The sequence below is a fragment of the Scomber scombrus genome, chromosome 11 (assembly GCF_963691925.1).
Source record: "Scomber scombrus chromosome 11, fScoSco1.1, whole genome shotgun sequence".
NCBI classification, from domain to species: Eukaryota; Metazoa; Chordata; class Actinopteri; order Scombriformes; family Scombridae; genus Scomber; species Scomber scombrus.
Window position 1 is genome coordinate 23,175,300 of NC_084980.1, and position 16,815 is coordinate 23,192,114.

The window sequence follows — 16,815 nt, forward strand, 5'->3', positions numbered from 1 at the left end:
GAGGAGTAAAATAGATGAAAGCAGAAAAGGATTACAATATGTTTTAGCCTTGCTATATCTAAAAAAAAAAAGAAGCAAATATTTGCAGTTAAAATGAGAGGTGACAAGTCAAAACCTGATAATCAATAAACCTTTAAAGTGAAATAATGAATGCTTTGGAGGCTGAGTTTCACTAGTGTGTCTGTAACAGCTGAAAATACACAACATCAAAAGCTTAGCTAATATTTAACAGTTCAGATGATGAGACATTGATGAGATTTGCAGGTTCTTACCTTGCTGCGGCCTGTTGGCCCAGAGGAGCGCTGGTAACGTCGCTAACAGAAGTAACTGTAGATTCATCTGGAATCAAGAAAAATATATAAAATGACTTAGTGCTGGAAGATAAAAACATGAATGAAACACTTTTTAAAAGAGTGACATACATGTGTTCAACAGCAGGTAAAGGTTCAAGACATTCAATAATCAGTCGTACATTTCTGATGCAGCTGTGTATGAAATGTGTCATATGAAACAGATATACGGTGTGTGTGTGAGATAATCATGCATTTTGTCTTCATTGCAGAGCTTTAATGTCCCATGATTGATCTATACTGAGAGATAATCTAAGTAATGTGAACTTAAGTGTATTTTTTTTAGCTGATTGATTCAGTGTTAACATGTGTGACAGCTTCAGATGACTTAACGGGTTTGCTGCCTCGAAGTATGAATTAATCTAGGTTTTCTTAAAGGCGCCTGAGGAGCTCTAATGCAAACTAGATGTGTATCACCTGGGTCTAGATCTCTATAAAATATAAAACCTCCAACCCCTCTCTCTCTCTATTTTCCTCACACATGTCTACAACCTACTTTTTCTTCTTTTGGGGGTTTTCGTAAGTTTCTATCCATCACCTTACACTACATTATTCTCACATGTCAACATCAGAGCTGCAACGATGAGTCGACTGACCAAAATCTAATCAGCAACTGTTTTGATAATCAATTCATTGTTTAGTAGGGTTTTTTTTTTTTTTTTTTTTAAAGGGAAATGAGCCAAAAATCTTCTGGTTGCAGCTTCTCTAATGTCAGGATTTTAAGCACAAAGACACCTTCAACTCTCTTTAAATATTGATCCCCTGATAACATCTGGATACTTTAGAAATATAATCTTACATTTTAAGTGTTTTGTTAATTTAACTGCTTTGTTTTTTTAATGTAAACTCGCCATTATTGAAATGTATCCTCAATTTTTCCCCAAAAACCTACAATGAAGGTTAATGATGATGATGATGATGATGATTTGAAGACGAAACCCTGGACTCTAAGAAACTATAACAACTATAACATTTTTAACTAGTTACTGACCTTTTATAGACAGAACAACTATTTGCTTCATCGAAAAGAAATGGAAATACTCATCAGTTTAATAAATAATGGAAATAATCATCAGCTCCAGTCGGGATCCACATTTTCCCTCCTGATGCCACTGACTAACATACCTCATGTCTCTGTGTAATACAGCTGCACTGAGGACATTTTAAGCTCTATAATAAGTGAATAATACACCTAAACAAACTATTGTACTACTAATTGCACCACAACTCAAATGTTCTCAGCTCCTGGTGACTCTTAAAAAACAGCTTTTTAAAGATACTGCATCACCTATCATGCCGAGTGTTCTAAAGAATTTATCCAGACGTTGAGGAGAAATACCTCCAGGACCGTTAGGCAGCAGCGAAGAGGAGCGGCTCTCATTTTGTTTATTCCTAATATGGAGGAATGATTAGCCCGCACTAAGCTGGCATCATATTTGCTTTCTGATAGACGTTTGGAAACTTGCATGCCACTACAGGCCTGCATATAAAAAAGGTAGATAGTTATCTCCATATGGGCATTTTTAGATAAGGAGAACAGGAGAGAGGCAAAGGGAGACCAACAGAGGCTTTTAGAGACATAATAAAAATGTTATGACAAGGAAAGGCTAGTCACGTTTACTCTTTAGGTGTTTATCTTCGTCCAGAGTGTCTCACAATGAGTCTAACAGCAGATGTGTAATAATGACTGTAACAGAGCAGCAGCAGGAGCAGGAGGAGATTTAAAACCAAGATGGCCGCGGTGAAGAATTCAAACTAGGAAGGAATAACTGAGGCTTTATTAAGAGGTCCTCTGATGCTGCTCTACCGCAGTGAGCTGGAGCCGGAGATCTGGAGCTGCCAAGTATGTACTCCGACCGGCCTTAACCTCAAAAAACAGCACTTTAATTGCAGCTATGGTCACAAATCTATACCAGAAAACAGAAAAATGTCTGTGTGTGTGTGTGTTCCCATATTTGGTCAGACTGTTTCATACGTCCTCCTGAATCTCCGGTGACACACTTCCTTGACTCTCTGCCCGACCCTCAAACTGTGAAACTGATTCCAACTCTCTATTTACCCCAGTAAAATAAACATAGGAAATAAGGTCTGTGTTGACAGTAGCTAAGTCAACAGCTACGTCCCAAAAATAGACTATATGTTAAATCATGTTGAGTCAAATGTGTTAAATTCACACCTCATAAGAAAAAAGGAACGATTTTATATGACTATCTGTGAGTGATGCTGAGGTTAAGCTGGTGGCTGTACAAACAATATGTAGATACAGAGGTTTAGGTCAGAGGGTACACGCAGCGCTGCAAAACAACCACATCCTGTCAGAGGTCTAATGACCAAATTAAATATAAATTCCCCCTTTAGTGCTCGAGTGATGGTTATCGTACTGCTTGTAGGGAAGAAGTCATGATAATAGAGAGCAGTGGTAGACTCTTTGTTTGCTGTATTTAAGCTAAAAATGACAATACAATTCACTCAAAAACCACAATTTTCATCTGGTTTGAGACACCCAGATTGAAATTATTCATTCCCTTTTCAGAATTTACATACTAATTAAAACCTGACACAAACCAAAAAATTGTGGCAAGACTTGGTCGAAAGGTATAATATGTGACAAACTCCCCAAGCAAGACACTAAATTAGATCAGAGTAGACACCAACTGCAAAAAGGGCTTTCGACACCGTTAAAAAAAAGGAGCCTCCCTAACATTCCTGAAGAGCAGCTTTGTTTGCTGCGCCGGGGCTCGTCCTGCACAGGGCTGCAAATTGCAGAGAGTTGACAGATTGGAAAAGTATTCAGGGTCTCTCCAGTGCCTGTGTTGCCATATAACGGCATCGGATAGGCATTTGGGGCAGTCATCTCCAGGGATGACTATGTAGAGGCTTTTTTATTGTACATCTGAATAGAAAAGTCTACCTTAACGTTGAGCCTACTCTACATTTTGACCGTCTTAAAATCTTTCTCTATCTATAAGCTGTGACTTTTGTGCATCTGGTTTTATTTAACTCTCACCCGCTTCTTCGTTACTTCAAAGTATGAACAGCTGAGAGCGACTCAGACATGGATAACTGAATGGCGGGACATTGAAGTCAAAGTGTGTCCACCCCCGCCACAACATCACAGCTGATAAGAGCTGATATAAGCAGACAGTGTGAAGACTTTGGTAAAACTGCTCCTCTGTTAGACGTGATAAAAAAGAAGGGTTGGTTTGTGGTGAACTCAGCAGGAAGAAACAAGGTCAAAGAAACCCTGTCAGTGAGTTAGCCATAGTTAACAAACATACCTCCTGGTCAGTGTCTAACACGCAATGTTGGATTTCTAATCAATAGCTTCTTTTATGCATTGAATGAAGTCTCCCAGTAAAAAGCAGACTGTCTGGGTTGTTCACTCAACCACTAAAGCGCCTCCTGAAAGAGCTTAGAGAGATATATCTAACTTCTTTTGCAATGAGCTAGACAAGACAGTTAAACAGATCCTAATCACATGTTGAATTAAGCTGATAAAATTTCCTCTTCCCTCTGTCTGCAAGTTAAGAAACTCATGCTGTGTGTCTCAACTCTCATACTTCTGTACTTACACTTAATATTTAGAGTGCATAAGTGCGTTCACACAGTGAGGAACTATGGACGCTTCTCGCCCTCAACGGTCGCCATCTTGGCTACGTAGCGGAAGTGGAGGGACCAATTTTCAAACTGGTAATGGCAGCCGAGAATGGTGTAGCTATGGTGAACATCGCTGCATTATACAAATGCAAATTACACTTGTGTTTTTGGCATTAAGCACCACTATACTGTTGTCACATATAAGCCATCAGTAGGTTTATTTGGTTAATTTAGCAGTCTGTAATGATTTGGTACCACCACCGATAATTGGAATGCTAACGCTAGCTTTCTAACTAGTTAATCGTCACATCTGGTAGGTGCACAACGGCAGTGTTTGATTGGAGGTGACACTAACATGTTAAAATTTGTGCAGAAGTGTACCAGATTATAGTACAAGATGTACCAGATTATAAGAACTTGATCTTTATAAAAGGATTTCTTTATAATGTACTATATATGCATTTCTTTATAAGGACAAAAATCTTACAATTTGACCAGATTGAAGCTGCAAATGTTTGACACTTTTGCTTGAAAAATGACTAAAACGATTCGCTGATATCAAAATAGTTGCATTCAAATCATTGTTGCATCTCCAGTAAATTATTTCCAGAAATCAGCATTTATAAAACTACTGAAGGGGGGAAAGTACAGCAGCATGCATCAGCTGAATCTATCATGAATGGTCTGTTTTTAACCCCTAAACCATGAAACACACACACACACACACACACATAGTTGAAGCTACTGTATCTGTCTTACATATCAGTTGGTAGGGAATCAGTTGACTACACATGTGAGGCCGTGCCGCTTCCTGACTCGCAGTAAATACTGATCATTTGTGGATATTAGTTTAACTGTAAGTCAGTCATGGGAAGATGGCCAAATGACTGCTGAGTGGCAGATGACAAGCAAAAAAAAAAGGGGAACTGTTTTAAAGTCAACACGTGTTCTCTCTCTCTCTCTCTCTCTCTCTCTCTCTCTCTCCATCGTCAAACAGAAACTATGAGTCTATAAGTAGTCGAGATGACAAGATGAGTGGCCGAGAGCCTAATATTTAGATTAAGAGTAAACCGTGTCGAAGCATGACTTTGTATGGTCAGGTTAGAGAAGACAAGAGACGTTGAACACTTTGTGTTTGCAGCGCTTGATGTCGCCGTCGCGAATTTTCATTTATTTTAGGTCCACCTGGCTGCTCGGACCCTTTCCAATGTGAGTACAGTAGTCAGGACAGTGGCATTTCTCAAATAAGGGTTTGTGTGAGACTGTGATAAACCAAGCAAGGAACGTGTACACTGGTTTTATTCAATAAAGTGTGTTCAAAGGAGATGTTTTCCTTGTAACTTCTTGTATGTTCACAGTAAAAGATGTTTGTGCTGAAACATGTGGAAACAAGTATGATTCAGCAGCATAGTTCAGCTTTACACACCTAAACAGTGGAGGAACAGGGTTTTTTTTATTCACATGAACCAGAAGGATGGTTTATCAAGAATTTCTTCCCAACAGCTGCTGCAAAGAGCCGACTGAAACTTAATCCTCTCCTCTGCAGCGCTCCTTGTTACGGTCCGCTGCCCGCCGTTGGCTTCAGACGGGTCAGAGGTGTTCTCATTCAATCTCCAATCTGAAACTACTCCTGCTAGAACCAGAGCCAGGCTTTTTATTTCTCCGATTGTAAATTCACAGAGAGACAGAGTGGCATTCCTCCACTCGTGCGTCTAGCTTTTCTTGCAAAGAATCGAGGCCCTGTGTGTGACGTCTCCTCCCACTCCGATAAACAGGAATTCCTTTGGTGACGTTTCGGTCGTGATGGAGAGACGGCAGAACGTCTAATCTGATGGACGATCAGGGAGTGGATGTTTGAGAGTCTTGAGTAACAAACCAGCGTGAATAGAGAATGATGATTCAGAAATACAGACTAAGCAAAAACCTTTAGAGGTTTTGCAACACTATACTGAAGTAGATCTCTATTAGTGTTTGCCATTAATGGCAACGTTACACATCAATGAAGAGAACTGCTGCCTGGATTTTTACATTTATGTGATATAGTACATTCACTTCCAGGTATTTGATTCACAGGATTGTCCAAAATTAGACATCAGCATATTGTTATCTTGTTTGCAAAGGGTCTTTAATTGAATTACTACATCAGGATATAAACTGATATATTTATATGCACTCAGCTGCCAGTTTATTAGATACACATAGCTACAATTAAGTTAAGTTCGCTGTAACAGCCTTGCAGTGAAATCCATCTGAACCCTGTCATAATGAGGGCTATAATGTTAATATTTGTGGTGAAAGTGTTTTATTTTAGTAAGTTTGAACAGTTTTCATGTATGTGGTTATGTACATTTTGCTCCATGGTAACTAATCAGACCAGCATGCTGAAATATCAGAAACAAAAGTTACAAAAAGTAAAAACAAAAGTCACTAGGTGGGGCGAGTATGAAAAAAAAAAATCCATTATGAGTCAGATGTCATGTTGAAGTTAGTTTCCTAATGACCAGATGCACATATATTCCACCCAATAAACTCAATAACTACTCCAATCTAACTTTAATTAGTTTAAAGTTCATAACGCCAAGTTGGATCTGGATTGTATCTGTATCCTCAATTCTTTGCATCAATAACAATGACTGGACAGAGAGCTATTGGGTTGTGCTTCACTTAACTTCTATTGGGATATATTTTGGGGTGTTTCTATATAAACCTAATTCTATATAAGCTTAATAATATATAACACATTTGTATCACTGGGGATATAATATGGTACTTCCTCAAAAAGAAAGCCCTAAAAAAATAAATAAAAGACAGTCCTTGACCTCATGTCACCTTTTCAACCCACTCTGTGTAAACCAATGTTCAAAGATCATTTTTCACTGAAAGCAGAACTGTGATTTTCTCTAGTAAGAGACGGTTTCAGTGACACTAAAAATCAGGAGGTGAACTGGAGGTTTTGACTCAGTCTGAGCAAATTTGTCACCGCTGCTTCTTTGTTTTCTTTGTCTCCGTCTGCTCAAAGATGGCGTACGATTGCTTTCAGTGTTATTAAGTAGGCAAACTCATTGAGAAAAAATTCTGGAGCAGTAGACTTCCTGTTTACCATTGGGGAGAGAATAAGGCCAGTGACTAACATTACTGCTAACATTACTCATTGATTTTAACAGTGAGTAATATGACATGTTAAATTCAATAAAACTATAAACATGCCCTTATCTGGGGAGCAGCCAGGTGATAAGACTAGAGGAGTTTCATCACTAAGCGGCATATGTAGTTCATATGCGGTCCTCATTAAAGTGAAAGAGCTGCATTATCTGATTAAAAGCTAAATATGTTTTCAGGGCTGTGCAAATCTGCCTTCCTGACCTCACAGTGACATGTTTCTGCAGCTCATAGGACGCTGAACAGACAAGCCTGGTGTTGTGTCAAAGGTGGGGCGAAAAACGCACATCTGTGAACGGTTAGTTACTCTTTACAAAGTGCATGTTCAGACTGAGGGGGGCGAGGCACAGTTCAACGAATAGGCCTGATAACGTACCTGCACATGGCTAAATGTATGGTATAGAAGCACAATTGATCGGATGGACGCAGGATTTAGTCTCTCAAGTGTCTCATTTGTCTGTAGTTTTATGTGTTATCAGTCACTAGGGGCACACAATTTCATTGTACTGCTGTTCAATGACAAAAAAAGGCATTGAACTGAGTTATCGGCAACATTTAATGTCTCATTGGAGAAAAACTGAACAAACTAAAAAGGGATTTTGCAGATTAAGCGTCTACCAGATCTGATGTGACATTTGCAAGTGTGTTTACATGTTTTTTTTAGCTGCCTAGCCTGCTAACAGATACAAGCAGTGCACTTTTTCCCCCGGTGAATGTTTGTTTGGTGGCTCGTTCAACAATCTAAGCTGCAGGACCAGACATGTATGTTCAGGTTTGTAAGTTATCATCAAGTTTTGAAAGGTGGACACAGGGCTAGTTTATCATTCACTACCATGCTGAGAGAAAGATGGTATCATGCCTCATTTCGCACATTTATTTAACAACTGAGTATTGAATGATATATATATGTTAAGATTTATTTAAATAATTATCTTGAATGATGTTTCCATTTGAAAATATGGGGAAAGAGTTACTTACTTTAAGTGTTTTACAGAATAAATGATCAAAAATCATGATATGATCAATTTTACCCTTAATTTGGACTTTAGTAACACCAGGTCAAGTATTATGTTTTTTTTTTTTTTTAATGCCAAAGTGACAACCTTATCTTATTAAATTACTACAACGTGTCAGTCACTCAGACCTTTATCAGGCATATCACGGCCAACATTTCCACACTTTAACATACACACAAGAGCTGCCTCAATCATCCAATGAGAGGACTTGAAAGATCACTGACTAATTGATGAACACCAGGGTTACTACAAATAGTGCAAGTCACCTGTCAGACAATAGAATATGAAAATGAGAAAGAAGAAAAAATTATAAAAATGGTAAAATGCAATAGATGAACAGTACGATTAAGGATGTGCTGTCACCCGATCATTAAATGTTACATCAATCAGTTGTCAACATACATAAAAAGACAAAACTAAACACTAAAATATCATTAAAATGTGAATATACTCTGCAGCTCTACCCCCTCAATAAATATCTTTAGAAAGAGAGAGAGCGAGTGCAGACTGTTTCCTGTTAAATGTTTTGCTGATGTGTTGCTTCCTGCACACACTGGTGGAAAAAAAAGAGAAAAAAATGACACAGGTGTCCAAACAACTGAGATCATCTGAAGTCGTCTGGCAGCCGAATCAGCAGTTTAAAAATGTCACGACACCCTACATTGTTTGGACTGCGAATTTTATACAAACAGTACAAGAAATCAACAAAAGCAAGTCTAAATATCACCCATAATCAGTTTAAGTTTAAAAAACAACAACATATAACTGGACTGAACCACCATGAGAAGATTTGTAAAAGCCACCACAAAGTCCTGCTGGTTTCTCCAGTGGTTCCCTGTATCATTGAACTGGTGGTTTACCACACTGTCCAACACCAAGCTTTTTTTCAGTCAAACACATCAATTCACTCCCACAGAACTGTGAAATAGCATGTTGTTGCTTAAGTCCAGAGTATCATTTTACAAAACATCCCCAAAAACCCAGCTGCAGTTTACAGAATACTGATATATGATGCACATTTCCACAAATATTCAAGACTTATTGGGCTTTGTTTTTCCTTTTTTTTATTACTACATGAATCTTTTTGTTTGGTATGTTATGTTGACAGGTGGTAAAACTTAATTGTAGATATTTTTCTATGTAATTAAAGACAAATGAGTCTCTCTCATTGTTGGTGCTTTGCTTTATCCAGCAGACTACAGAGCACCACACGTACATCTGGCACACAATGCTAGGTGTGGCGAGTCTTGATAAAGCTTCACCCAATCATCAATTTAACTTTGGATTAATCTTTAAGCCTATAAAATATCAGGCAATAGTAAATGAGGCCTATTGCAATTTAGCAAATCTCAAAGTATCATCTTAAAATGTCTTTTTGTGTCTGAACAACAGTCCAAAACAACAGTCTTGGAGGCATCTTTTGCCTGATAAGTGAATTAAATGATCAACAAACCATCAAAATGATCAGTGATTCATTTTCTGTCAGTCAACTAATCATTTCAGTAGTTCTTATAATATCCAGTTAAAATTGTAGTATTTCAAAATGATTCAGGGTTGATTTAAACTATGATAAGTCCATCATGAGTCATGTTTACAACTGATTTCACTAATCTCAAATGTGATTATAGTAAATTTGATTTTGTGATATTAGACATGTGCACATATGGCTGTGTATTTGGACCTCATTACTTATTAATAATATGACTGAATATGGAAAACTGTGTGTCTTATTTAATCAGTCTTTAATCTCATAGTTCAGTATTCAAAATCATATATTTTTTTGCCACATGTAACATTTGAGAAGTATTTTCATGTGTTAAATGAGAAGGGTTTTGTGTAAAAGTAAAACACAGTGTTGTGGTATTGGTGCTGAAACTCATGTATTATATTAACTTAGCTACACATTCACAGCTGGTATTAAAATTGCTGTTACACACCTCCTTCTCCAGCTTTACCACTTTTAATTTACATTATTTTTTTATTTTACTGATCTCCACTTTCTTCTCTTCCCTCTCCAGCTGTTTACACTGTTGTATATTGTAATTGGACTGTGCCAAAGCTATGTTTAATTAAATACCATGAATACAATGACCATATCCATGTCTAATGACTGTAAGATCAAGCACAATTTAGCATGAAATTACATTAATGTTTCTTTTTCTAACACTGCTTTATGCTCCTTTTAGGCCCTTGTAATGTGAAGCGCTTGGGGAATGTAGTTTGTTTTGTTGTCAAGCACTTTGAGCTGCATTTTTTGGATAAAAAAGTGCTATAAAATACAATTATCATTATTATTATTATCATCATCATCATCATCATTATTATTATGTCCCACAACATTCACTTAAAGTGTTCAAATGCACTTAAACACAAAGAAAATCAGTGAGAAACATGCAAAGTGAAAGTTAGTCTTTAACACAAGTCAGCATTGTTCATTCTGGGTGGGTCATCTGGTCGTTCCCATCCCCCCTCTCGCTCCCGTCTTCTGGTCTATTTGCCACCCGGTCAACCATCATGCCCCCCCACCTGCTGCTGAAAATCACAGCCCACACTCAGTCTCAAGTCCATTAAGGTCCCCAAACAACTCAGCATGACTTCCCTCTGTCCATTTCCTTCATTAAACCACACCCAGGCACCACTTTACTTTCCTCTCCACTAACAGGCTGCTGAAGGATCAGGAAGAAGTCATTGCTTCTGTCCGCAAAACTGCACGTTTACACACAAAAAAAAAGAAAAAGGAAACCAAGCCCACATAATCCACTACTGTCCAGATAGATGATTTTAACAGGTGGTTGAAGTCCGGCTCCTGATCAGCGTTTTTAAGACCAGAAAAGGAAAGAGGAAACAAGTGCTTGACTTGAAATTCCTATTTTAAATTTTAGACACCCAGCAGATAATAAAAGAAAAAGGTTTGAATAATTATATTTAGGTTTAAAATGAAAACTGACACTGATATTTGTTTTAAGGATGTGTCATTAAAACCAAATAATTGTTAATGGGAACTAACTTTGGCCTTATTACTGTGGATGTTTTTCTTTTTTTACTTATTTAAAGACTTTAATAAAGAGTTGAGCTGTGTAGTCGAGTATGAAAAGTTCATTAACAGCTACTGGAGTGTAATTCTCCATTTCAGCCACTAGGAGGAGCTGTAACATTTAGTAAACCTTATTTTGAAGTAGAGTCTGATAGTCCTGCCCTCGGCTACTATGACTCGGAAGTAAGTTGGCATGCTAGCTAGCCACACAAGCCACACAAAAGTCCAGCGAAGAAAAACTTACAGAAAAGAAAAGATAATCTTGTAAGGTGTGAAAAATGTGACACAGAGTTGAGCTATCGATGTGGTTTCACATCGACGACGCTGACTCATGTGAAAAATTGAGAGAAACTAGTACATCAACATTTGTAACAGCTCCTCGAAAGTGTGACAAAAGTTTCAGAGAGAAAAATATCGTAACATCTCTCATTGCTAATATGATGGTAAAAGGATCTGCTCAGCGAAGAAAAAAAACACGTTTATTTTTATTTTTAGGCAGTCTGTAAGCCTGTACGATTTTTAATTAATGTGTTTCTGTAAATAAATGAAGGCTGATTATCAGTTAAATAAATAAAAGTGTGCACAGTTAAAGCTTGTTTGTTAGGAATATTTAAAGATATTTTTGACACATTATCTATTTAGCGCTTGTGAATGTCATCATGCAGCGGATATTCGGTTAGTGGACATTATACCCACCGGTACATCCCATAAACATCCCTAATTAAATGCAAAATTGCTTTCATTTCTGTGTAATACAATCTTAATTCAATTATTAAATGGTGGTAAATCAGTAATTAATTCATCATTAAGACTATGTTTCTATATTACCACTATGCTACAAAAAGAGAAGTCGAAGTACTGAGTCGATACAGCTCTGACCTTCCTGTGACACAAAAAAGAGAACTAAAAGCAAAGCAAATTCACTCTGACATACACATGTTTAACATGTGTCTTAACGTCTGAGAGCCGTGTTCATATCAAACAAAGCTAACTCTCATTTATGTTAGGTACTCCGCAGACACAGCAGACTGATTCTGGTTCAGAGTTAAATGATGACTATAATTTAAAAAGGCTATAATTTTTTGGCCCTGTTTGTGGGGGTTTAGCTGTCATTAAGGAGACGATCCCAAACTCCCTGCCCTCCTCCTCGGAGAGATGAGATAACACATTCCAACTTAACAAGCGGCGCCCTATTCTGCGGAAAAACTAACGTAACTGAGATTTCCATTTCTCTTTGACTGAGGAGTGCAGAGTTCACTCGGTCAGTCTGATGTTTAAAGAAGATCTCCCCTACTGCTTTCTATTTAAAAGTGTGATGGTTTGTTTGCCTTAATGCAGGACTCACTGAAGCTGGATTTCATCAGTATGCACCTTAGAAATTACATTATTTAAAAAAGAGCACTGGAATTAGATCGCTTTGTCCCTTCGGTTTGGATTTAAATGATTTATTTTACCATATTTTTCATATGTTACTAATTCAAACACAGATTTTTAAATCCAAACCAACAATGAACTGATCCTACTTGCAAGTATTTTGTATGTGTACCCAAATATATCTTATTCCTCTGTACCGTAGACCTCCATCAGTGCTCACAAACTATTAAAAACGTGTTAATGAACCACAGCGCTGCACTGTATCACACATTCCTTCATTACGCAGAGTTTGGACATGTTAGTTTGTGAAGAAACGGCTCCAACGACTAGTAACAGCGCCCACGTTTTCAGTCTCTGGAGAGTAGTTCTGTGTAATAAGGCAGATGTTTATTAATACTTGTCATATTGATCAGACTCTGGTCCAAACAATGTGCTTGTTTTTCAAAGAGCTTCAGGACAAAATCAAGAGGTTCCAAATTGTCCAATTAATTGGGATCATATGCCTCCAAGCTTATTGAATCCTCTTATCGATGCCCACGAACAGAAAAGGCAGAACTTATCTGACTGAATACAGCGGTCTCACGCTAATGTGATCCTCAGCTGTCTTGTAGTTTGTCTTCAAAAACAGCAGCAGTTGCAAAGCTCGTTCTGATTTAATGACTCAATAATTACTGTTGTGGGACAAAACTAGAAAGTATACTGTGAACTTTCTACACCACCACTCAGAGGCTAATGTTAGCAGAGGCGCACAGCTAACTCAACACCAACACGCGGACTATTCTGCGGACCATTTATCTATTTATCTACCAGTTATGTTTCCAATATTCATCAGCCTCTATGGTCATTGATAAACGGTGGAAATAATGTGTGTGGGCCAACTTTTTTCCACACAAAGAATTGATCAGGAGTCAATAAATAATCGGATTGATAAGCAGAACTGATAATGGCATTGATATCAATAAAATCGTATCAATTCCCACCCCTAGTTATGTTATGCAGTAATGTTTTCCTTACATATCTGTCATATCCTTTAAAAAATGTATATATATATTTTTAGTTGCCAACTATTGAAATTATCGCCAACTACTTTGGTAATCAATTAATCTTTTGGGGGGGAATAAAATTCCAGTGTCTCATATGTGAATATCTTCAGGTTTATTTCCTCTATAAAGTAAAATAAATATGTTTAGGTTGTGGACTGTTGGTTGGGACAAAACAATACATTTGAGGACGTCACCTCAGGCTTTGGGAAACAATAATAAGAGATTTTTACCTATTTTCTGACATTTTATGGACTAATCGATTAATCAAGCCAATAAATCAACAGAATAAATCAGTAATGAAACTAGTTGTTAGTCACACCCTTAGACATTTTCACCAAATACTCTGGTGGTTTGCTTCATTCCTAAATACTGAGCTTATTTGTTGAGCACAACCCAACAGCAGCTACGCTCCTTAAATCTTTGTGTTTTCATGCTTCTCGTGTTTCCAGTCACATCTTATCAAGAGGTTCAACACGTTTCCTTCAGCGAGTCACTTCTCACAAACTACCACAAACTCAGACCTGAATGCAAGGTATAAAAGCCATTAAGGACAATGTTTGACTCAGGATCAAATACCCCCACCTTCCTCCTCCTCCTTCTGCATGCTCTGTCTGGCCGTCATTGAAGAGGCCTGTAACACATGACTCATATCTGACAACTAAGGGTAAAGGCCTAGTTGTTGAGTAATGCCGAATGACCCCTTCATACTGCCCCCGGACACTCCTAACTTCAAGCCGAGCTCTGTTCGCCGTGTTCAAACATCACAACAATGTAACTAAGGGAAGTGACTCACAGTGATCCACATTGGGAAGCCAGCCCTCATCTACCAGACACGTTTCCCCTCATGTCTACAATTACAAAAAGCCTGGTTTACATTATCTGCATCCATGTTGATGTGCTGTACTCCCTGTACGAGATGAAAGACGTATGTTTTCCTGTGTTCGCACTTCGATACGGTGCTGTTGCTATATCATTACGATGCTGTCTACGACCCAAACTGGGCTAGTAATTAACCTGAGGCGTTTTATTCCCATGTCACCAAAGTAGTCCTTGTAGATTACTACTTTAAGTCAAGCTTCTGTCTGACATACACACTATGGGAGTAGAGAAAAAGAAGAAGAAAAACACCACCCCTCTGGCTACAATTCCTTTACTGGAAGTGAATGAGGGAGGCAAGACCGATCTTGTTGAGCTTTGCACAGTCAACAAAGTCCTGAATCTTAAGTGGGCAAGGCTCAGCAAGAGACTCTAGACTCTGGTTAACCAGTCTGGACTTCTCCTAATGCGTCCTGGACTTACTGTATCCTCAATTACAGCCCTTAAGCGTTATGGTTTATATAGCCTGAAATGCAGTTTGCCCAGCAGTTTGGGGTCCAACTTTAAATCGAGTTTGGATTACAAATGGATGCACTTTGGTTTTTCCTGGTATGTTTTAAATGAAATGTTCCTATAATGCATTTACAACTTCTAATGGTAAAGACAGCTGTTGAGACTGGGGGAGAGTCTGGTAGGACAAATGGACTCTAATGCTTTGAAATCCAATCCTCACTTTCCAGGAAAGGAGAGAAAGAAACACATCAAACTTAAAAAACATTATTCATTATTTTTTAAACCATTTCAGAGTTCAAAAACAACCTGACAACCCAAACAAAGTGTTCATTTTCCTGTTTAGTTCAGTTCAAACACTCTCCAACATACTTCAACAATTAAAAAGCGTTTCACAACAAGAAAAAGATGTTTAAATTGATCTTTAAACAGAAAAATGTGACCGTAAACCTCAAGAAAATGGAGCAACCAGCCATGTATATAAACACACAATGCAGTCCAAATAAACCCCTTCAGCTTTAAATACTGCCTAGTATGTAGGTAAATGTGTCATTTAGGGATTTAAATAACAAAATAAGCCCCTGTAGAACCACAGGAATATACTATTTATGTTACAGTAGATGACAAACTACACTATTAGGAAAAGAAAGTCACCATTAAATCCACAGAAGAACCACAGAAAGACATGAGTTTGTTTAAATAATACAAGTTTTTAAGTCTCGTATAGTTTTACCTTTATATTGATGGTTAACATGATGAATAAGAAGGATTGACATAAAAGTAGTGAAAGACAACTTATCAGAATAAATCATCCATACTGCCTTCTTTGGCCCATAAAGAGGCTCAGTGGCCTAGTTTCTGCACAAAACCCAAATTCATATTTAATGAAAGGAGGAAAGACATGAGGGTGTAGACTGGAAATAAACCCAATATTTATTTTCTTATATGGTGTATAAGTACATTAAATAAAGCTGTTAAGATAGTTAATCCACACCCATAAGTTTTCACCCCCTGAAGACAAGCATTCCTCCTTCCTTCTCTCTCTCCTTTCCTCTACTCTTTTGTGTTTTTCAGTGGCTCTTAAAACATGGCAGACTGGGCTTTTAAAAAAAGTGACAATAAATGGTTGGATATAATAACAACACTCACCTTAAAAACTGATGCTTTTTAAAGTTGTTGTCCTTGGTTGTAGTTTTAGAGAGACATTTGCCACCGAAAAGTCTCCTTCGAGCTGCTATAAAAGGCGAAGACTGAGCAGAAGAGGGTCCGCTTTGTTTCAGACACGGCGTCACGTCTCCGATTAAAAACGTGGTTAAAGCAATCCTCTCCAATCACTTTATACTACTTTAAGCTTTATTCAAATATCAAATAAAGAGGTGAGGAGTACCCGGCTCCTCTGAACACGCTACAGCCTTACTAGTTAGTGGCTTTTTTTAATGCCCCACTTCTACCAAGTGCTACAACCCTCTTTTTCTCGGTTAGACACCGCCCTCTCGTCACAGGAAGTAACGCGGCACGAGCAGGGCAGAGGAACGAGCATACACCTCAAAATTGTGTGCGTGAACCTACATTCACCTCGGATGTGGTTCACACTGTACACACAGTTTTAGGGGTGTTGGGGTTTAACTACATTAATTTAATTAGAAACTAAATGTAACTGTATTCTGTTATAGTTACTGACAAAACATGTTTATTTAAATTTAATTTTTATATTTAAATTATAGTTAGCCTACTAATGAAAATGTTGATGATTACAAAAAAGGAGGTTACATCTGAAGTCACACCTTCAAGATTTTGCTCAGGAAGAGGGGTTTTCCCCCTCTTTTTGTAATATTTAACATGTTACTCAATACATATATTGCTATTTTTAATTCTTTGAAAACAATATGTTGTTTATATTTTGTAAATAAATCATG

At 37.7% G+C, this 16,815-nt stretch overlaps 1 protein-coding gene across 1 annotated transcript in view; it reads right to left on the reverse strand.

The window, feature by feature from the left end:
• Positions 1-16,342, reverse strand: part of LOC133990404 (integrin beta-1-like) — a 30,426-nt gene extending 14,084 nt beyond the window's left edge. The window contains exons 1-2 of the mRNA XM_062428709.1: positions 16,049-16,342; positions 273-339 (exon numbers count right to left, since the gene is read on the reverse strand). Of these exons, the coding sequence (XP_062284693.1) occupies positions 273-339 (67 nt within the window). The 5' untranslated portion in view covers positions 16,049-16,342. The remainder of the gene's footprint in view (positions 1-272; positions 340-16,048) is intronic.
• Positions 16,343-16,815: the final 473 nt, after the last annotated feature.